Consider the following 23,714-nt stretch of genomic DNA (forward strand, 5'->3'; position numbering starts at 1 on the left):
AACACAGGTTGTGTGCAACTATCAGGTAAGGCTTAAATACAGAAAGACAATTTTTAATTAATTGGTGGGGGGGTATGAATAGAGAAAGTAATTGAATGTGACCATAATGTAGAACAGCAGTGTGTCATTTGGCAACATTTTCAGATGGTCTAATAGAACCTTTACAGGAAAGCACCCAGAGATGAAGCTTAAGAGGACACAAAAGTTTAATGGTATCACGGTCAAGTAAAAATAAGTAAGTTGTCAAGGACTACAGAAAGTTTCTACATTTAGTTTTAAAAGTAAAAAAAGGCAATAAATACATGAGACTTTTTGCAAAAAGAGGAATCTAAAACTACATTGTCAGTTATAGCACATAATATTTTGAATACATAGAATTCCTAAGATGCTACAGCATTTTAGAAGTTATTGCTTACTGGATTGGTCACATGTTTTCCACTGCTCAGATGCACTTCAATTTCACTTCTTCAGCAAATGTTCTCTCCCAGCGATAAGCATTTGGGTTCTGCGCACGTACTTTTCTAATTTCTCCCATCTGGAAAAAGCCTCGGGACAAAGCTGGTTGTCTGTCTCATGACAACTCCTTCAATGGTACACTGAAAAGTTTCTTAATGCAGAAAAGTGTGAAAGTCTTTTCTGCCACGCTTGGAGAAATCAAAGTAGGTACCTCAACATTTGGCTCGCTTAGACCACAGACAGAATAATTCTGTTTGCTTGCAAGCGCTATTTCAGCTTGTAGAATGCCCTCCTCTATTTGCTAATGTATCAATCCTTCATTTGTTTTCAAAGCACATTCTTCATCGTTTCAAATTACACTGTCATTGAAATAAGTCTCATGATACTGGAACCAACACAGAATGAATTTTTTCTTTGCAAGTCATCCACGATTAGCAAGTACTTCAAGAATCTGGCATCTGTTACTTCATGCCAAGCTTCTTTGTCTAGGCTTAATCCTTGGGTACAGCTGAGGGTAAAACAGAAATGGGATTTAAAATTTTAGTGTTTAAAAAGGTTACTTTTTTTTTTTTAATTTCTCTCTGGTGATACAATTCTAATATAATCCTGAGTAGGAAAAGCATACTTACAGAAAACATTCAGAGCACTAACAAAAGTAAATTCAGCAACCTTAGACAAGCTTAAAAATTACTAACCTTGTCAGTACAAAAGGAAGGCATTGAAAAGCACAGACCAGCTCTGCCCAGGTGGGTGGGCTAAGAGAACTGTATGGTTTGTAAGTCAAGAGACTTTTATGCTCAGTGAGGCATTGTTGTTTTTGTTTTTTGTTTTTTTTTCAATCTGCTTTATAAAGGGAAACAGAGAGGTACTGAAGTGTTTTGTTTTCAGTCTCTTTATGCACATCAGCCTTTACAGATCTACAGCTTTGGGCCATATGGAAACATCTGGCTGCAAAAGGACCACAGAAATGTAAAAGCCACACATTGATTAGCAGATAGCAAGTAGCCACTTAAATTCACCCCGATGCCTGGCTGTTAATCAGTATCTGCCACCTCACAGCCCTTCAGCTACATTCTGCCATTCACCCGTTCTAAGTATGCATATGGAGGTACAGAAGTTCCCCAGCCTCAGCTATAGCATAACGATGGATGTGATATGACTTGATGCAGTACACAGAAGAACTGAGTTTTTGGGAAGCTCTTAGACCTCACTTGAAAAGGGCTTTGGAGCAACTCCTACTGTGCAAAGTATGGCTACTGATGTACAGAAATAGAAGGATGCACTTCATTCAATTAGGAAGGATGCACCCGCCATGCTCTAAGCTGTAACATGTCTACCTTACATACTGCTGTTTTTCAAGTGAAGTTCTTAAAGATATTCTCTTCCCCATTTAGGGGAAGGCTCTAGCTTTCTTCTTACTCTTAATTGAGCACGAAGCTCAATAAGCTAATAATTGATTAATAGAAGACCAGCAAATTCACTCAAAAGATTTGTCTCAGCCTGATAACTGTGATTTCACCCCAGCAGAGATGAAGTCAGTCTTCAAAAGATTTTATTTGGCATTAAGCAGTCAGTATTTTGACAGTATCATCCTATTTGCATTCAGTTTTAGAGGTCTTGCACAGCTTAGCAAGCTACTGAGTCACTAAGAAGGGCAGAATACTGAGGCAGATTAATTCATCCTTGCTTTTCTTCTGTGCACCCAATTGCAAAAGGATGAAGAAGCTGTGATAAAAGGACAACTTCATATAGTGAACTACCAAACATTTTTATCTAGGCTTAACAGCTTAGCCTGGATTTCAGCTGCAACATTAAGAATCCAGGAACTGTTTTTTGAAAGCAACAAAAAGAATACTCAGGTGATGATACTAGAACAACTGAATGGGGTAGTTATTCCAAAGGTTCTGTTGGGATTGTGCTGCTAAAGGAGGAGGAGTGGGCCCTAGTCTGAGTTGTGCTGCCTTGTACTTTTCATTGCAGAAGCACAGGTGTTCCTCTATTTTTGAACACCTGTGCTCAAGGCTGTGCGCAAGTTCATGAAGAAGCTATACATGCCCAGTTCACCATGTGGCAGGAAAAAAGACTTTACTGTGCAGGGCTGAGGCTACTTTCAGTTCAGAAATGTTTACATTTGGAGAGGAAAAACTCAGCGGAAATTTTCCTTTATGCAGTACTTTATATTACCTTGTGGGTAGGAGTGACCTGACAGTGATATAGAAATGAAAATTAATTTTGCATTAGATAAAGCAGCTCTGTAAAGTCTAGCAGCTTAGGAATATACACACTATCTGCATGAGGAAGGAAGACCAGGCTCTTTCAAGCATCATACATCAATCAGATAAAATTCACAGCAGTTAATCTTTAGCATCAGCTGAAGCTCTCATCTCCTGCAGCAGGCATGCTGGATATGTAGATAAAAGCTTAACAGAATTTTTAATGTGTCCATCTGCTGCAGTTTTCTAGCAAGCAGGTCATGAGAAGAGAGCAGATCATAATGAGACAAGGTTAGTATTACAATCTGACATGTATAGCAGGGCAGCAATGCGTGTTCTGTGCACCCATTAATATCATCTAGTGGGTATCTAAACAAAGGGTGCGACCTCACTCTCCTCTGGAATAAATGGAGAACTTCAACTCCTGCCTTTACACTTTTTAAACCACATGTAACTTAGATGTGTGAGAAGAATGTTGTGAATATTTCACATAACATTTTGTTTTTTTAAACTGACTCCAAAAAATAATGAAGACTCACCCCAAGCAGATTGCGGGGAACGTAGCCTTCCTTGTCATTCAGCCGTGCCCACCACCACTCAATCTCATCTTCATCCTCCCGGCGCAGGATTGTCATGCAGTCTCCTTCTTTCATTGAGAGCTCATCATCATTCTGAGCCTCATAATCCCACAGTCCATAAATCACTCCTTTGTTCATTATTCCCATTTTCTCCTGGACTCCTGCAATATGAAAAATATACAGCAGCTCAATTTAAAAGATACCAAAAAATAGACAGTTGGAAATACTGTACAAGAGCACAGCAGCAATCCAGGAAAAGTATCTTAATGCCTTCAATCACATGTAGCTCCTTTTTGTCACCAGCCTGCCAAAGTCAGCCAGGGAACTGGCAGTATTGCAAAGTCAGCCTCTGCGCACAGCAGGCAGATTTCTTCTTTACATCATGATCAGATAACATGAGGTAACAGGAAGGGAACATGAGTAGAGCAGTGATTAATAAGAGGCAAGATTTTCATATTGGTGTTCACATTTTCCATACATAAGTGATGAACAAGAAGCCCCTGTTTGTACTCTTAATTCATCAGTCATCCCCTTACTGTCATGAGGAGACCGCTCCACCTGCTTATGCTGACTCCCACTTCCATCTTATTGCCTGGGTGCCACTTTCTGCCTGTGTCACTTTGTTTTTGACCTTTAAAACAAGCCTCCTTTTATACCTATGCTTGGAACACCTGCTTGCTTTTGGTTAAGTCTTCAACCACTCCAATATCTGTGGAGGGACAACACAGCAAGGCATAAGCAATGCAGGAAGTTCCCTGGAATACATGGAAGATAACCTCCTTCTCCAGGCAATAGGGAAGCCCTCAAGAAGAGGTGCTATACCTCACCAACAAGATGGGGGCCATTAGGGAATGTGAAGCTCAAAGGCAGCTTTGGGCCTCTTTGGTCCAAGTCTGCTTGGTAGAGTTCCATAAGATAAATCCCTGGAGGGAAGAAGAGACCAAGAAAGCTAGTTGATATTTAAGAATCACCTTCTGCAAGCTTAGGAGCAATGCATCTCAACAGAGAAAGCCAGGTAAAAACATCAGCAGGTCTGCATGGATAACAAGGACAAACTCAAACACTAGGAGGAAGCCTGTGGAGGGTGCAAGCCTGAGAGAATACAGAGAAACTGTCCAAGCAGAGATCAGGTAAGGAAAGCTAAATCCCAGACTGAACTAAATTTGGCTAGAGACATCAAGGGCAACCAGAAAAGCTTCTGTAAATACATCACGAATAAAAGGAAGACTAGGGAAAATGTGAACCCTCTCTGGAAGGAAACAGGAGACCTGGTTACCCAGGATGGTTGTCATCACGTACCGTATAAGAACTGGGAACACTGTGTGTAGCCTTCCTCCATTTCCTCACACTTGTCTGCAGCTGTCTGCATGTCGCTGTAGGTCATAGCAAATACAGCTGCGCCTGACTCCACCAGGAACTTGCACACCTGCACATTATTGCAAGATGCTGCACAGTGCAATGGGGTCCTGTAAGACAAGAAGATGAGAAAATTATTATTCATAGCAGTACTTACAGGCTCCTTGGAGTAAATAACCATCATGTGCAACCACCAGCAATCAGTACTGTATATCACTGAGGACTTGCCACCCTGAGTTAAGTGCTTCGGGTAGGAAGAGCAATTGCTTTTCACAGTTCAGGGGTTACACCACCAAGAGCTGCCCGAGCCCTAAAGCTGCATATGAATCTCTATAGTAACATTATGCTTTGTTAATTCACCAACATTTTAAGAATGGTCACCAAGGCAATAAGAAAGCAATAAAAAAAAAAAAAAAAAAAAAAAAAAAAAAAAAAAAAGGAATAACCCACACTCAGGAACCCTCCTGAAATCACAGCCTATTACAAAATTGACAGCGACTTCAAAACGCGATCTGATGACAAGTACAAGTGATTGGAATAATTGCTCAGGGATAACAAGCATCTTTTTTCAGTCTTGGGCATTAGACACTTCTGTTACAGATGAAATTAACAGTAAATCACCTTCCCATACACTTCTATCAATAACCTATCTTAGCATCCTTTAAGAAGTATTTGCAACTCACTATCTGTTACTTGCCTAGAGTGCAGATGGTAGGCTTTCTAACTTAGTCTCAGTGGGCTAGCAGACAGCACCATAAGGTACAACTTAAAGAAAGCCTTACCATCCATCACTGTCTGCAGCATTTACATTCACACCAAACTGCACCAGGAACTTCACAATTTCTGTGTGCCCAGCACACACAGCGTTGTGCAGAGCAGTAATCCCTTCATCGTTGGGCATGCTTGGATCTTCAACCTATCCAGTCAGAAAAAGGAACCATTTAGAATCTCTATAATAAATGTCTGTGTACAAAAAGTGAGCAATCCTCTTCTGAAATAGAATTATGGCTCAAAATCCTATGGGGGATATCGTCAACAGGAAGAAAGCTACGGCAGTAACCCATCTCACCAGAAGATTCACATATAAGCTTATAGCCTCCATTTAACACTGAGAAGCTAAACTGGTTCAAAGAAGCAGTAAACAGATAACATAGCAAAAGGTTTTATAATAAATTTCAAGGATTTGCCTATTGACTATAAGCACAATTTATCTGAATAGGAGGCAAAAGTACTGTAAGAAAATGGGTGATAAATCCTCTCCTGCATATTTACAGTTCTGGTGCAAAATACCAGATTGGATTTAACACAAACCAGCCTCCAAGTGACCATTTCCTACTAGGACTGCTTTCCATTCTCTCAAGGGCAGATCTCTGTTATGCACTGCTATTTTAGCTTCTCAACCCCATCCAGAAAAGCTGTGACAGCCCAGTTGGAACTGGGATTGCTAGTCTTTCTGTTAGAAGGCAGCATTTGAGTTAGACTAGATGACTTCCAAAGTCCTTTCCAACTCAAACAAGTCTAAGATTCGTACCTCATAAATGATTCTCTGCACAAGGTCAAACTCCCCCTCCAATGATGAATCCAGAAGCAGTGCAAGGGGGTTGAACTTTACTCTCATTCCATGAGCAATTCTGTCAGAGCCGGCCTTACGCAAATTTGTCCTCTTCCCCTATGAGAAGGTAGCACAGTTACAGGACATTTTTACTGGAAGAACAAGAATACAAAGTCATGCACTTGAGAACAACGGCAGAAACAAACAAGTCAGTGTTTAATGTGAAATAGGCTATTTTCTACCACTTCTACCACATAATGAACACAGCAGGTTATAACAGATCTCTGCCATTATTCCAGGCAAGGTTCCTATATTCAACTCAAGCAACACCTTGATCAAACTCCTCAAAATCCCAAAACTTTCAGATCCCTAAAAATCAGGGAAAAAAAAATTGTTTTCAGATTATTTTAGCATTAGCTCTCAGGGCTGTTAAACAAAACAAGAAACTGGAAAGACTGTATCAAGTAACACAGAGTCTCTTTGGGTTTTGTTATGTTTTAAGTTGAGATGCTAAGTTAAGCAGAAGTTAACAGGAACAGAAACAGTTAAGGAAAATGATTCTGGTAAGCCTGTAGAACCAAATGTAGAATGGCTTCAGATGCTCCCAGTGATACTGGAAAGCAAGCATTTCTATAGCTTAATTTGTACTCTTTCCTGTAGAGAATATGCATACATTAGATCAGAGCTCTCCCCAGCTGGCTGTGCAGCAGCAATAAACACCATTCATAAGGCTATGCAAATTCCCAACAGATGTCCAAGCAAAGATGAATAGAAATGACTCATGTTTTGCAAGAGCAAGCATGTGAAGATGGAAGTTTTATAAGAGATTCCCAGAAAATACTCTCCTGCCCACTGACATATGTGTATATCAAAAGCACAGGCTTTTTAAAGAAAGACCTAGTCAGCACAAACCAGATCTTAAATATGAAGTTGGGAAGTTAGGTTGGTTTCTTCTCATAATAGCAGAATTATTACAAAGCCAACCAGAACAGAGTTTATACAAATTAGGAAATCCTACTGTTCAAGTTTCCTTGCTAAAGGGAGGAAGGACAGTCCCAAAAGCATGAAAACTTGCAATGACTATTCCAAGGCTAAAAAAAAAAAAAAAAAAAAAAAAAAAAAAAAAAAAAAAAAAAAGCATGCTAAAGCTTTTAACTCCTCAGCACTGAAGTGATGGAGGAATAAAATTCTTTCATCATATGGCTATTAAAATTCTATTCACTATAAATTTTAAAAAAACTCTTTGAGGAATCCAAAGTATTAAAAATTTCTGTTCTAGAACAGTGAGAAAACACCATATTATGCACACAGACATATGTCCCAAACAAACAAGACTGCCTTAACCTTAGCCCAAAGGGGCTCCATTTGACTTGAGAAGTAACTGATGTCAAAGTTACTAAATAAATGAATCAGAAAACATTTCAGTAGAAAAAAAAAATGCAAGCAGCTACCTCCAAATGAGTTACTAAAGCAGAAACTAAAGGAGTAAATTCCCCCTCACTTTTCAAGCAGTGCACTTACAAACAAGTGGAAACTAATTCCCTTAATCCTGGATTGCATCTCATATGAGCAAAAGTGGGAAGTGCTCTGAAATACGTATTGCCTCAAAAATAGTTTAATTTCCTTAAGAAGGAAGTATTGTTTGGACATAACAAGCAGACTTCTATAAGGAATGGTTTAGAAAGCTCAGAAGAGTTCTATTTGTGTATCAAACTCCATTTAAACTTCACCATGTCATTCTCTTCAGAGATTACAGAGGCTTTTCATTACTGTCATTGAAAACTGATACCCATAGAGACACTTTTAGCCTGTTTGCACAACAGTGCTCCTACATCCACTTAATGTCTACAATAGGAAAGACAGGATTTACAGCAGAGCTTACGGTGACTCACAGAGCGCTCAAGTTATAGGCTAGCCAATACTCACAGGAGGTAAGGAGAACTGCCCTGTAACTTCAGGAGGCCGCATACTGAATGAGTCCTCTCCCAAACTCTCTGGCTCCCCTGATGGATATGGAGGTGGTGGGTATGGAGGATACTCCTCCATGTATACTTCCAGTGGTAGCGGGGCCTCATGGCTCGGTTCTTCCATTTTCGGCTGCATGGACTCATCACTATCCGATACCCCTTCAGGTACTGGGTCTAAAGCAGTGGAGGGAAGAACAGCTTCGCTCTGATCTGCTGGTATGTTTTCTGCTTCCTCAGCAATGGTTGGTTCAGGCAGAGAAGAAACAGTTTCTTTCTCTGGTTCTGCACTTGCGTAAGGATTTGGGATTTCCACTGGGCTTTCAGGACTGACAGCTGATGCCGTCTGTTTGGAGGGATGCGATGGAGCTGAGATAGTCTCCATAGCAGCCAGAGTCGTCCTCTGATACAGCAGCTTTTGAATATTGGGGCCGTTAGGTCCCTCTGGCTCAGTAATGGAGCTACGTTTCTTCAGAGGTCTGGGCGCGTTGGACAGCTTCTTCCGTAGTGCTTCCAAATCAGCGTCACTTTGGTTGCGGTACGGATTGGACAGAAAAGGCAGCAACTTGGTTGGGCTGAGGGGACGGGGGATTCGCTCTGTTTCGTGACTTTCATGAGCAGAAGCTGTCGTTTCCATCTCAGGCTCTGGACTGCCAGGTTTGCCTTGCAGGTTTGAGTAGATGTTCTCTGTCTGCGGCAGCTGATTCTGTACACCTGCTCCTGCCATCACAGGCTTGCCATACACTAGAGAGTCAGAGAATGGTAGGGAAGAAACTGTGAAAACTTGATTGATAAGCCTATCAAGAACATGCAACTCCATTCATCTGCCTAAGGCAGAGAAGCACAACAGTAGAATCGACGAAACAGAATTCAACTTGTAACCAGGTTTACCGTCATCATTAACGTAGAGATGGAAGACAGGTACTTCATGCTCTTTGATAATGTTTATTTACAACATGCAAGATCCACCTGAGATTCTTGCAGCTGCACTAACTTGCTGAACTGCCCCCCAAGAACAGCTTTGTACCCACTACCCACAGATTAAGGGGAAAATAGCTCTGAGGTTTACGAAAACAGAAGAGAGGTAAAGAGCTACAAGCTTACCACTAGGGAAGTGTGGTGCTCTGGTCTGTGCCCTTGTCAAAGCACTTTGCACTGCTTGCTGGAAGTTCTTCCCAGGAGTCTGCTGTTGTGTGTACATACTATAAATTGAACTTGCAGCCACAGTTTGTGGCTTTCGAAATGGAGGCAGTGAGTTCTCTTTTGATGGCTGAGGGGTAAAAGGTCTTACAGCAGCTGCTGGGGGACTCTCCTGTTTGGAGGAGGAAAGAATTTGGTCCTGGCTAGAGGAAGGACCTACAGGGGGTACAGAAATCCGCTGTATCTGCTGAGGATGGGAGGGCTGTTGTGCCACTGGCTTTTGTTTGCTTCCCACAGATGCGACAGCCAAAGGCAACTTCTGTAGGTTGCCATCCAACTTTGGGTCAGAAAGTTGCTGGTGACTGGCTTGACCAAAATAAGGCAAGTTTATCTGTTTTGGTTTAGTGGGGACAGGAGGTGGTACCTTTGTTACGTTTTTATTGGCTGTCTGAAAGGAAAAGAAAAAAAAAAAAAGCACATTAAGAAATCTGCTGGGAAGGACCAAAGATCCCCAAAAGACAACACAGCATCTAGCACTTGTACTATCTCTGCAAAACTGTTTACAGTCTTGTTGGAAACATGAAGACACTTCTCCAAACATTTTATCAACTTAGTTATACCTAAGGAGACCCTGTTCTCCTTAATTCCTTCTGTGGCAGCCATGTTCAAAATTTCAAGTGATGACTGGGCACAGTAATTACTCTAAAAATAGCAGAGGACTCATTAGAATCTGTATGGAAATAAGTTGTTTCCAATGTACCACCTGACATTCTCAGTTATGTTATGTTACTCCACACCTACACAATCATATCATTCCCTTGTGCAAAGATTTAGGTGGGAAGTCATGCTGCAACCAACCATGTGAAGGATGTTGATAAATTGAACAATGGAACAAGTATGTAAATGATTTTAAAAGCCTCTGTACGTTCAGCCTTTGGAAAAAAATACCCACATGCACACTAACACAAGTAACACTGCTATTTTATGTCATAAGTCAAAACACATGAGAAATTTTTCTCCCTAGGAGAAGTTTTTTCAAAGACAACTTTTCCAATAGCTTCCTGATAGCACTTTTTGTAAAGCTGTGTAGTAATCTCCATCCATGTAGGAAAACTTAGCAAAGTTTAGAGCTGCACAGCAGTTTGTGTTCCACGCATACCTGAGCCTCTCGCAAAAGATCTTCGCTGCTCTGGTTCTTCCTTAGTGTACCCAGCCCAGCAGACTGATCCACAGAATCAAACATTGAGAACGGACGTACTTTCTTCTCTTTGTCTCGTAAAAAAGCATCTCCTTCAGCTGTTGTTAAACAGAAAGATTTTTTTTTTTAAAATGGCGACAACTGTAGGAGTAAGAATCCTGTTCTGTGCAAAATTCAAGACTGTGTACCCAAGGGATGCTTTTCTGTACCCTTTCTTCTGTAGTAAGGACTCAAGGGCACGCCAACTGCAGTCTTGCTAATCAAATGGAAGCATTTCTGAGGCATTAGTATCTACTTCACCTCCTCAAATAAGGTATCTTAAAAAAAAAAATCCCTGCAACACTGCACGGCAGCCTATATGGCAATATCCTTTAACTTTCTGTGCTCTCAATCATATTATTAAGTGAGGCATGTTTAGGGAAAACAGATGTCATTAACTTGAGTCTCCATATTTTAAGATTAGCCAAGCACAGAGAGCCTACCTTGACCTTCACCAGCCACAACTCCCTTTCCTGAAGTCAAGGCAGATCCTTGACTTAAATGATTGTCTGTATTTAAGCTACTCCACTCAGCAGATGGGGAAGGTTTTGAACTGGGTACCACAGAACCTAGGAGAAAACAAATGAAACAGTTTAAAAGAAAATGAAAGTTCAAAGCTATATTTTGTTTTATTTACTTATTTACTGGAGAGTGGAGTTTTCTGGAGTTTTGTTTTTTTAGGAGGAGTCGGTTCAGACAGTATACAAGCATCATACACAGAATAACTACTGTGGAAAACCATCACTTCAGGTTCTAGTTCATAGAATTATGTAAGTTGGAAAACAACCTGAAGAACAAGTCCAAGTATCCATCTAACTACCAAGTCCAGTACTAAATCATATCCTACAGTGCCTCACTCACCTATTTCTTAAATACCTCCAAGGATGGTGATTCTAGCACCTCCATTGGAAGCTTGTTCCAATGGCTCACCACTGTTTCCATGAAGAAAATCTTCCTGATACCCAATCTAAACCTCCCGGAGTGCAAATTTCAGGACTTTTATTCGTGTCCTATTACTTGTCCCCTGAGAAAAAAGCCTGACAGCTACCTTCACTACAACTTCCTTTCAGGCAGATGCAGAGAGCAATGAGGTCTCCCCTCCGGCTCCTTTTCTCTAGATTGAAAAATCCCAATTCCTTCAGCCCCTCCTTACACATCTTGTTTTCCAGTCCTTTCACCAGCTTCACTGCTCCTCTGAACATGTTCCAGTAACTCAAAATCATTCTTGTAGTGAGGGGCCCAAAAGTGAACACAGTACTCAGGGTACAGTCTCACCAGAGCCACGTACAGGGGGACAATCACTTCCCTTGTCCTGTCAACCAGGGCATGCTACTGGCTCATGTTCAGCTGACTGTTGATCATCACCCCAGTAGGGGGTGGAAAAGATCATGCACCAAAGAAAAGAAAAAAAAAAAAAGTGATGCATTAAAGCAGAAATAAATCCTGGTAGTGATACCCGTAACAATAGAAAATCATTTGTGTGTTCAGTGCATATAAAGGCATTGCATTAAAGTTGATCTTTATGTTCACTGGAGCAGATACTCAGTCTGCTTCAAAAATAAGATTATAACTTGTAATAGAACTTGAGAGAAATAGGTTGCATCAGCTATCACTGTAAGTGGTATCCAGCTCAAATATTAGTGATGAGCAGAAAAGGAGAAATTATCAGATATCCTCTCTCTAGCAAAACAGTCATTTTGCCCAAATGCTAGAAAAGGCATGGTAGCTTAGTTCAATTAGCACACTACCATACACCCCTGCAGCAAACATTTGGATTTTGTACAGATCAGAGCTAAAATTCCAACCTAGTAATTTTAGGATCTAAACTTACATAAAACCAAACCAAAGTGTTCCCCATCCTCTAATAGAGCAGAAGAAACTTGGTACTTTATAAACATCAGCCAGCAGTGGAAAGGGGAGAGTGATGAAGGAATAGAACTGTTCTATGAGCACAGCTTGTTTTTCCTTTTGAGATTTGGGTTTCTTTATCTCCTGTTGAAAAGCAACTCTGAAAGATGCCAACAGAAAAGGTGTTTGCATCTCCACGTTTCTTCTGATTCCTGCTCTCTGAGCTGAACTGTATCTCATAGGAGAGAACCAAAGAGAAACCAGGCAAACCTCCACCAGCGCTCAGTGCCAGGCTCCACATCAGGAGTGGGACAGCTGTGATCAATCCACACTTTTGTGTCACCAAAACTTCAGCAAAACTTCATTTCTATTTCTATGTTAGAATCAATTGCCACCTTTATAATATTTCTTGTATTATTTGTTAATCTTTTACATATGTCATTTCAGAAATGCATTATCAGAAAACTTGACTTTGTTAGTTATTCAGGCCAGACAACAGGTTAGCCATGTGCATGCTAGAACTGCCACTAAAACTTGAGCAAGTATTTTTGTATATTTAGGAGAACGTTATGAGAACAAGAAAAACACAGAAGATTAATCATCCTATGTTCTATGCTGTATCACATCTCAGATTAATCTGTAAGAGGATTACTTCATCTTTAAACGCATTTAATCCTACAGCCTCAGTGCTTGTAAAATACATTCACTGGGTCAGGATAATTCCAAGAAGACTTCCAACTCAAATAATACTTTATTTAAAAAGCAAAAAAAAGCCAGGGCTGGTGAATTAGAATAAAATAGTTCTAGAGAATAAACATTGATTGTAAGTTATTACCTGCAGGAACCTTAGCTTGTGAACTGCTCCCAGCTCGCATGTTTGGCAAAGTTTGTGTTTTCAATGGACCATCAGATGCCTGCAAAGCTTGAGTCCCATCTGAAAATGCTGGCTTCACCAAGAGTTCAGGTCTGGAAGCAATACGTGGCATAGTAGAGGACTGGATATAAGGACCAACTGCTGCCACTCGGCTTGGAGCAGAACCCACTGCCTGGGGTAGATTCCCATCAGAAGAAACCTTAAAAAAATTAAGAAAAAAATGTAATTAACTGTATGCTGTACAAAAAGTCTGAACTAGAAGTCAAAAATATAAAACAAATACAAAATCATATTCAAGTACTAAAAAAGAAGCCTTCTTAGAAGCCTCAGCAGATATAAATGATGCAGTAATAATATCTGAAAAAAATTCCACAACGTAAGATGTCATCTTGTTCATAAACAGTAAGTAGGTTAGCATCAATGTACCATGAGAAGTACTTTAATAATACAAGACTTCCACCATGAATGGAGAAAAACTACACATCTAACATCTGAACAGCCCTCCCCAAGCAAGCTTTCACTTTAGTCCATATGTGCCACAAGTTTTTTTTTTTTGTAACTGAAGAATCCACCACTTACTGGTACATTCTCTTTCTGTTGCAGAGCTGCCTTTTTCTTCCACAGGCGCTCCCGCAGCTCATTAACACGCTTGTCCATGACTGCCACCTCTGAGTTGCGCTTGTTCAAACACTCCCTCTGTTGCTGCAGCTTGGCATTCTGCTCCTGGTTCAGTTTGTTCCTCAGCTGAATAAATTCACGAGGGGGGGGGAAGCAGGAAGAAAACAACAAAAACATCAAAACAAATTAACTTTCAGGATGGGGATAGGGGACAGGAAACAGCTATGAAGAGAGAAACTTTCTGAGAAGTCAAGTCTTGCATGACTCCCAAAACTACATACTGCAACAGACTATATTCTCCGAGATTATATTCTGAAAAAAAAAATATATATATATAAAAATGTTGGGTCATCTCCAAACTGCCTTCAAGGTCAAAGCTGAGTGTTCTGTCCCTTCTCTACCTTGAGCTCAACACAGCCGGCCCTGCATTCACAGCCCTCAGAAACTGCAGAGCTCTGCTTGGAGCAAGGGCACGGGGTTTTCTCCCAATTAGGCAAAAAGCCACCCAGTCACCTTCCCACCCTCCACACTACCTGCAGCTCCTTGTACAGGCGGTCGAGCTCAGCTACAGCCGACTGGTTGTCGTGGTAGCCATCAATCCGGCCGTTCTTCAGCATCTCCAGTTGCCTGGTGAGTTCCTCTACCTTTGAGACCGCCAGCACCAGCTCACGCTGCTTTTGCTGGAACAGGCTGTTCATCTGTTCAATCTCCTCCACTGAAGAGGGCGAGAGAGCACAATAGCTGCCCTGAGAAACGGCCCAGCGTGGGCTGCTTCCAAGGCAGCACGGCGGGGGCACAGATCAGCTGGCTGCTGCAAGCCTGTGGCCCCTGGAAAAACAGCTCTTTCTTGAGGGAGCTGAACAAGCAAACTCGGCAGCAAGGCAACAGAAAGTCTCTCTGCTCAGAGCACACAGGCAGAGCTGCTAAATTCACATAATGCTAAGATTCCACAGAAGGATGCTCACTCAAACAAGGCAAATGCATGATGCTCAAAAATCCTGAGTTTACATCAGAGGAATGACAGATAACAATGACAAAACACTCAATCTGTTACACTAAACAAAGCCTTTTTAGGGTTTACCACACATGATCATCAACAGCTGTTCTCATTATTCAAAACTGTAGTATTTTAGAATAAAACCTGAAGAACAGGGAATTGTTCAAGCACGTGCCAAGACCAGACCTGCTGGGGGTGGTGCAGGGAAGCAGATACACATGCTATGTAGTCTCAGCTGTCATTCCTTTGTGTTACTTTGCTGCTTTTCTCTTCCTTTAAACTGAGTTGCATTATATAAAATAAATATTGGATAGAATACCTATTTTTCCCATAGAAAGTCTTTTGCTTTTATCTGTACAGCATTATGCTTTCTTCTTAAAAAAAAAAAAAAAAAAAAAGATGGCAACTAATAATAATAAGCAATGTTTTCATTGAATACACACAGAAACAAGTTCTGCATGATATGGATACAGAGGAAGGAAAAGAGAGGAAGGAGAATGTATTTCAGACATGAAGTCTGAAACAAAACATTTAATACTACAGTTCAGCAAGTTGATGCAAACACTCAACTAGTACTGTAGAAAGCCAGACATTAGCCTGATTTTTCTGACTGAAAATATACAGCCACTAAGTTACCTCCTTCTTAAGAGGAAACGTAGGTAACAGGCCAAGCAGCTCACAGTTCTGTTCGGGGCCAAAAGGAAAGCCTAACAGTCTAAAAACATGAGGTATGAACATAAAGGATAGAAAAACTTACTGTGGTACACAACAGTATTCAAGTAAGGAAACAATCTACACTGAAATTGAAGAACAGAAATGCTAAGCTTAAAACTGGAGGGAAATACACTTGTGACATTTTGAAATACAATATGAAAATACTTTTTTTTCCCCCTGGGTCATTCAGGAATTCTTTTGGTAGATAAAAGATGTGAAAATTAAGATTAACTTTTCTTGGAATACTGCAAGTACCTCTTCTGAATCACTGAAATCCCCGCAGATTTCAGAGTTCCAAGAACTGTGCTCCATGAAAAAGCACAGGCTACCTTCTGCAAGCAACAACTTACCTAACTTCCCATTGCTGAGCCTTTTTTGCTCCACATGGCCTTTCAACGCTCTTACTTTCTTAAGTTTGGCTTCCTGATTCTCAGCAATTTCCTTTAATCGCTTCAGTTTTTCCTGTTCAGCAGCTTGCTGTTGCTGTCGCTGATCTTGCTGCTTCAGGAATTTCAGGCGCTGTTCCTGCAGGCAAGGCAAGGAATTTATTTATTTTTAAAGTGAATTAATGGTGAAATACTGACAGAAACAATCTTAAAACTAATATACAATTGCCACCACATATCTGGTCATCAGTTACTTCAGCTGAGCATTCTGACATCTCAGAGCATCAAGGAAAGCTTTTGAGACCAGGTCAAGCACCTCCCAATGTCCACAGTATATATGTAATCCCCAGTACAGGCACCACTACAATGCAGTGCAAGACTCTACTGAAACAAAGGCAGTATCCACATCAAGCAATCTCTAGTACATTTTTCTTCCATTACATGCTCAAAAGACTTTTAAGAAAAATTTTAGCATTCACGTTCCATGCTGTTTGCCTATTTCATTTAATGACTACTTGTTCTTCATTAGCTGGAACTAATCATTATTTCTTTTATCATATGACACATAATTTTTCAGCATGACTTAATGTCAATTAGACATTCTTTCTATATAAAGTATTTCATAAACTACAGATCATGTCTGTCACTCTTTCTACTTCCTCTGGTTCCATTAGGACTTCTCAAGAATGGTGATCACAGACCAGCAAAGCTTTGAAATCTCACCCTTTCTAGGCAATAGTCAACATCGCAACACAGAACAACTCAAGATATAGGATAACTTTTATAGTGATTTGGTTCCACTTATGCAACGGACAATTGGAGAGGATGCTTTCACTTCTCCAAGACTGTAAGAGTAGGGTGGTGCACCATCAGTTTCTATACACAGATATCCAGAGTTCAGAGCTAAAATAAACCACTAGATCATCTACAGAGACTTCCTTTAAGTTAGTGACAATTATATATGTCTTTCAGTTCTGAACATATGTCATTTCAGTAGTAGGAAAGCTGCTAAGACCTTCCCAAGCATCCAAAGACTAACTGCCATGACTACCGGTGGCTACTAACATTAGAATGCAACATTTTTTCCAAAGGAAAATATGCCTTAAAATAAAAATTTAAAAAAAAAAAAAAAAAAAAAAAAAAAATCCAACCAATTGTATTTAGAAACACAGACTCCTGTGTATTTTGACTAAAAAAAGAAAAAGGAAAGAAGTGAGCTTGTTTTCCAGAGAAAGCCAGGCAACACCTGCAATACATACACTAGTTTAGAGACAATTCTATAAAGGGAAATGTAAAAAAAAAAACAAAAAACACCACACCTAAAAAACCAACCACAGGTATTACAAGCCATGTCTAAAAAGAAAGTGTTTTCTTCCCTTCCAAACCTATTTTTAATACTGCATTTGATTTCAGAAGAATGAACAGTGTGTCTTCAGAATAAAGACAGCTTTTCAAACACCTTTAGAAAGTACTGTGTCCAGTTCTGGGCTCCCCAGTACAAAAAAGACAGGGATCTCTTGGAGAGAGTCCAGCAGAGGGCCACGATGATGGTGAAGGGCCTCGAGCATCTCTCCTATGAGGAAAGGCTGAGTGATCTGGGTCTGTTCAGCCTTGAGAAAAGACTGAGAGGGGACCTGATCCAGGTCTGTAAATATCTAAGGTGTGGGGGGCAGAATGGTGAGGCCAGACTCTTTTCAGTGGTGAGTGGAGACAGGACAAGGGGAAACGGCTGGAAACTGCAGCATAGGAAGTTCTGCACAAATGTGCGCAAGAACTTCTTTACAGTGAGGTGACGGAGCACTGGAACAGGCTGCCCAGGGAGGTGGTGGAGTCTCCTTCTCTGGAGATGTTCAAGACCTGCCTGGATGCCTACCTGTGCGACCTGCTGTAGGGAACCTGCTTTGGCAGGGGGGTTGGACTCGATGATCTCTGGAGGTCCCTTCCAACCCCTACACTTCTGTGATTCTGTGAAAGGCATCTTAGATGATAAACTGTACATCAGGATACCCACAATGCTACTCTGCCACCAACTGCAGCAAGACATCTACCTAACGGACAGGATGCAGACAAACTCTTAACTTTTTAAGTCTTGTATGACTCCCCTTACAGTAAATATATGAATTTTTCCTATTTGGGGCTCTCTGTATATGGTAACCACAGTGTCAGCGCTTATAAGACCTTGTAAGACCAACATCTATTACTGTTACTTATTAGTGAATCAGTCAAGTGAGGAAGGGCTTCTGAGAAAGGAAGAGTAGTAAGACAGGAGCCTCAGAGCAGCCTTCCTCCTCAGCAAAGCACACTTTGCAGGGCTTTGGGAACTAATCCAATCAGAGTCAAACCCTCTTCAGGTTGGGCTCATGCATAAAGACTCTCTGCCAACAGCAGTGTTGTCAGTGGTGTTTTCAAGAACAGTGCATAACAACAATGCTGAAGTCAAACAAAAAAAATCCATGCTACCATTCTGCAGATGTGTCAGAATATTTTTTCTCCTAAACAATTCAGGAGCACCCAGCACCTGTCATTAGCTTTCCTGTACTGTTCAGTAAACATTTTATAAGTCACTGTCCTAGTTACTTCATCACATGAAGGTAATCTTTTTCAGACAGCTGCCCCAGGAAGCCAGGCACACTGAACTCTATCAGTAGAAAGCAAGATATCATTACAGGACAGTATTATGTCTAGAGACAAAAGCATTGCTCACTGATCAAACCGGTGAATAGCTGGTCACCACACAGAGCACAAAGAGGGCTGGCACAGACATCAGGATAAATGACAACATTAACACTATATGCTCTATCCTTTTAGTAAGCTATAGGGTCACTGCTATCACCAGTACTATTTTAGTGTTTTACTACTAGAAATGTGTATAAGCTGACTTACAAATTTAAGAAGCAGCAGCTAAAGAAAGGGAGTTCTCTGTTTATGAGAGATGAGGGATGAAATAAATAAAAGAAGAAAAACACACACAAATCCCTAGTGCTTCTTCCATCTCATAACTCCTACCATCTACATTCGCAGTTGTAGACAGCTTTCTTCCAAGCTCACCTTGTTAGCCAGCATTTGTTGTTGAGCCTCAATTTGTTGCTGCTGGCGCGATGCCATTTCCTGAAGTTCAGCCAGTGTCATATCCATCCTTGGTGCACTGACCTGCCAATGAAAACCCAAAGCATTAGAATACTAGAATTTCTAATTTGGCTAGTGTGCAATTCAATATAGCTACTGCAGAAAACTATGATTAAAATCTTTAAAATTGATGAAAACAGAATATTCAATAATTGGAAAGAAATAACACTTTTCTATGTTAAAGGACATAACTACTTGGAAGTCTGTACGGATGCATACCCCAAACCAGCAACACGTGCAACTAAAATTTCTTGAAAAATTGATATTTCTAGCAAAATCCCAGTGGCATTTTAAAGTGACATTTCAGAGCCCTTTATAATTAAGCTCAGCATGGATCAGCTTTGACTGACTGAGCCCAGAATGCCCAGCTCATGGCAAAGCAGATTAGTGGTTGTACATTTATCAATGCTATTCAAAGTATTTCAACATAAATTGAAGAAAATAGAAAATTTAAAGAAAGAAGGAAACCAAAGGTAGCAGTATTTTACATTAGTTATCTGTTTGCATCCTTCCTGAATCTAGATTTAATCCTATATTCATATTTACATCTTCCGAAGCAAGAAGAAATGACATACAATGGATTAAATTCCAAGACACTAACTGGTCTCAACTTGAAAACTGGAACTAAAAGCAGGCCACTACTCTGACATCAAACTGAACGTGGAAAGAATTGATCAGTGAGTGAACTGAAGAAAAAGGAGACAAATTTTTGGATGGGAGTAGAGGAGGGAAAGCAACACTGATTTTTCTTTCTTTCTCTGTGATCCTTGGTACAAACGTATGGCAAATAACAGGCCTTGTCGAAAACTTAAGAACTGAAAATAAGAGTGATAATTGTTAGAGGCCCTGTGCCTATTTTAGAGCAGTCCTGAGAAATTTCACCAGAAACACCTCTTAGCTTCCAGGGTAGAATTTGCACAAGCTTCTCAGAAGAAGGGAGACCTGTTTTTACTACACTGGCCAATACACCAAAAACTTACTCCATTCTCCATTCTTCGATCACTGGACACTTTCACACCATTTCTTTTTAAGACTGGATCTTGAGACCTTGGTCCAGTCCCTACACAGAAATACAGGATAACACAGATGGTAAGATATTTTGGGATTTTTCTTACTTCTTCAGACATAGCATTCAATACTAAAGAAGAAACAACTTCTTGTTTATAACCTGAATGAACACTACCTTTTGCCAATTACTATCCAGATGGAACATACTAATCTCACATAATAAAAGGCATCACCAGACAGCAGTTTGGTTACTAAATGCAACAGAAAAGATCACAATTTCTGCATTTAAGAGACTAATCACACATCTCTAGATATTTAACTCTGGCTAATACATTTAGCACAGAATGCTCTTAGATGCTGTGGTCATGCTGAGCTCTAGAAAAGCTGCTAATGTTTCCACTCAGATTTGATATTTTCCACACCAGATACAGGAAGATAAAGTCTTCACTAAAAATGAAAAAGGAGAGTGAGTAGCAAGTGCAGTTTTCTGTTATTAGTATTCCCTCCACATAAGAAAGTAAAGGTCAGACCAAAAAGATCTGCAATACCATACTGGTTACCAATAGTAGTGTGTAATATGTGCATGTTGTTTCCTTAACCTTGAGGAATTAAAGAAAACTCACTTTAACAGCTAAGAACAACACCTACCTGATTCCCGGCAGGGAGAGCGTTCATGCCTAAGAAAGAAACGAACTTCACCTCTCTGCATCCCAAAGCGCTGCAAAATATCCAGCATCCGTTCATTATCAGCTATAGGCCGTTCTGAAAAGGTAAAAAGACAGTTTACAATCACATTGCCATACAGCTTGGAGATGTAACAAAACTATTCATCCATCACCTATCAAATGCTGTTATCGTCAAGGTGCAGCATGCAGACCTAACTCTTGCCCTCGCCCAATGCCTTTCTACTTTTTCCATAAGCTCTGCACTACCCCTTGCTTCAGAATGTGAGCCAACACCTCGGAAAAGCTGACAGAGCCCTTCAGAAGTCAAAGAAAAGCTGAAGGCCCCATCACAGCCCAAGGAAACACAAACAGGCAGTTTAGAGCTTTTAGCTGGAGCACCTTAGTTTTGCATTTGCAAATCACAGTACCAACTCACCATCATAGGAACAGAACTGCTGGATCTGTTCACCACTCCTGTGGTACCTCAGAATAACTCAATGACCTATAATTCCCAGTCCTCAAAGGCTCTTTACCCCCAATTCCTACAAGGATCCCTTCAGTTTATGAGAAAGTGAAAAGTGACTCCAGACAGAACCTGCTATTTGTTTTCAGACAATTAAGATGAAGTTTAAGAAAAACGCATGTGTTCAACTGAATTGTTGTTCCTGCATCTGCTCTCAAGTTCAGGATTCAGTCTTGTCTCTAATTTTAACGCTTACTCTTTGCCTTTTGATACTACAAAAACCCAATGGAAGCCAGAGCCTGCTGCCTTTATTTAGTAGTACTCTTGTTTTTCCTTATTAGTGCTCTTCCAAATTCTACACATTTCATAGCTAGGCACTCACAGGCTGGATATAATCAGAATTGTTAACTGTCCTTAATCTTTACTGGAAAGCAATTAATTTTGTTATTCTAAATACATTAACACACATCTTTATGCCTCTGTTAAAAGTGATTGCAGCTATGCAGTTAATACATTGTAAGTAATCAATTTTATGTAGTTAGGACATGATCACAGTACCTTATGACAATATCTGAGGCTCACAATCAAGTTAGATCCATTTGCACACAGTGCCAGATGAACAAGAAGTATTACCCATCAAGAGGAAGGAGGTAAGCAGACAAAGACTGAAATTAAACACCACCAGTTTGGTTTGTCCCAACAATGGCTTTGTTGGATATTTCCTTTCATTGTTTAGACAAGGAAAGAAAAAAAGAAATCAGCAGTTCATCCACATTCAGTGGAAAGTCTTTCAAAGTAACTGTCTCAATATGGAACAATCATTTCAGGGACAAAATTGATGGTGTTAAGAATAAACGCGTTCAGTTTAAAAAGAAGAGGAGCTACTAAAATGTTTTCAGCACATGAAAAGCCTTTTTTCAATATAAAAGGGTTTCTTTAAAATACTGCAGCTGTGCTCAAGCAATCTAGGAAGGAAAATTTCTGGAGTCACTGTCAAAAGAGATTAGCTTTACGGAATAAGCAAGTAGGTCACTGTTACAGAAAAAGCAGCCTCTTAGCAGTTACTTGTCTAGACAGCTAAAAAAGCTCCTCATCTGCTAAACCTTCATTAAAAAAAAAAACCAAAAAAAAAAACAGTATGACTGACAAATTTCCATCTTAAGAATATAGCAGTCTTATGAGACAGCTTTGTAGCAGCAAGGCAGTACTTCAACTGAAACTATCAAGAGAGATGCACTCTACCCAAGGATTCAGTATCACTCAGTGACTTCAAAAGCAAGGTCAAAGGGATCTCCAAACATAAAACAAAGCTATATTTGAAAAGCTCAAGAACTAAAGACAAACTATCAGACCTCAGTTTTTATTCTCCATCTCCTAAAGTGGGAAGAAAAAAAAAGGGGAAAAAAGAAAAAACAGCCTTTACAGATACACTTTTGGCTGCTTTCTGTACTCAAGATAGCCATCTAACAGAATTCTGACACTAACAGAAAGATCAAGAAGCTTGCCCTGATACTCATCAAATTTCAAGCAAAACTGGGAGGACAGGGAGAGCAGTAAGCCTGCCCCCCATTCAGGGAGCAGAGTGCCTCAAGCTCACTTGCAGCAATGTTTCAAAGTATGTTTAATATGGTCTGACAACAGAGGTTTAAATTCCTGAGCAAGCGTCAGGAAGGGAAAGAGAGACAAGCTATCTCAGAAGGATCTTAGTAACTGAAATCCAGGCACTCATTTTTCAACATTCATCTTCTGTTTCTGCCTCAGAAGGATGGTTGGCATGTGCCATGTTTATTTTAAAATCAAGTTTAACTTGCTTGCTGTAATAGAAACCATGGGGTGTCTTGGAAAACAAGACAGTGAACTTTACCTTCTTTTGTTTTAGATGTAAGCAAAGTTAAGAGCATCCCAATCCTCTCGAAAAAGTCCAAAATATAAATGAAAACATTATTTTGCAAAGGGTTGCTAATAGATGGTATACAGATGCTTAAAAGAAGGATATGCTTTTATCAGAACAACATGCATTTGCTTCTTCCAGTACCCAAGTCACTTAATAGCATGTGATTTAAGACAACTGCATTTTTTGTTTAGAAGTACAATTTGAAACTGTGTGCAAACACACACACACACAGGTGCTTGTACGTAGTAGTATATAATTAGTAAACATGACAGGGTCCACGAAGGGAAGAACAATTTAGTTTCCCAAATGATCGCCAATATTTTTACCTTATCAACAAATAATAGGGTCTTTGGTCTTCTGAGAATAAACTGCCACTAACCATGAGAATAGGCTCTGCAAATAGTAATCTCAGAAAAAAAAATGGACACAGGGCATAAGAGTGGCTTCCCATTTATACCACTAAAAGTTAGCCATACTTCAGCTTTTGATCTATTTGTTGACATGTTCTCCAGTCTCAGAGTACTGGAAGGTTATGGAGTTTTGAACTTGTCCCTGTCCCACCTCATTCCTCTCACCCACTATATACCTTTGTTTAGAACCATTTAGTATCACATGGCTCCGGCTA

General features: G+C 40.2%; 1 protein-coding gene across 2 annotated transcripts in view; it reads right to left on the reverse strand.

Annotated features, from left to right (window-relative positions):
- Positions 1–188: 188 nt before the first annotated feature.
- TP53BP2 (tumor protein p53 binding protein 2) overlaps positions 189–23,714 on the reverse strand; it is a 41,378-nt gene continuing 17,852 nt past the window's right edge. The window contains exons 1-17 of one of the 2 annotated variants that reach the window (XM_052673577.1): positions 23,416–23,515; positions 20,716–20,829; positions 20,040–20,119; positions 18,982–19,083; positions 15,898–16,072; positions 14,370–14,551; positions 13,798–13,962; positions 13,180–13,417; positions 10,940–11,065; positions 10,419–10,555; positions 9,224–9,707; positions 8,082–8,863; positions 6,135–6,272; positions 5,386–5,519; positions 4,547–4,713; positions 3,209–3,408; positions 189–964 (exon numbers count right to left, since the gene is read on the reverse strand). In XM_052673577.1, the coding sequence (XP_052529537.1) occupies positions 923–964; positions 3,209–3,408; positions 4,547–4,713; positions 5,386–5,519; positions 6,135–6,272; positions 8,082–8,863; positions 9,224–9,707; positions 10,419–10,555; positions 10,940–11,065; positions 13,180–13,417; positions 13,798–13,962; positions 14,370–14,551; positions 15,898–16,072; positions 18,982–19,083; positions 20,040–20,119; positions 20,716–20,803 (3,240 nt within the window). In that variant the 5' untranslated portion in view covers positions 20,804–20,829; positions 23,416–23,515 and the 3' untranslated portion in view covers positions 189–922. Of the gene's footprint in view, positions 965–3,208; positions 3,409–4,546; positions 4,714–5,385; positions 5,520–6,134; positions 6,273–8,081; positions 8,864–9,223; positions 9,708–10,418; positions 10,556–10,939; positions 11,066–13,179; positions 13,418–13,797; positions 13,963–14,369; positions 14,552–15,897; positions 16,073–18,981; positions 19,084–20,039; positions 20,120–20,715; positions 20,830–23,415; positions 23,516–23,714 lie in introns of those variants that run through there. The other variant, XM_052673571.1, reaches the window with a different exon arrangement.

The sequence above is a fragment of the Tympanuchus pallidicinctus genome, unplaced genomic scaffold (assembly GCF_026119805.1).
Source record: "Tympanuchus pallidicinctus isolate F22 unplaced genomic scaffold, pur_lepc_1.0 scaffold1, whole genome shotgun sequence".
Lineage (NCBI taxonomy): Eukaryota > Metazoa > Chordata > Aves > Galliformes > Phasianidae > Tympanuchus > Tympanuchus pallidicinctus.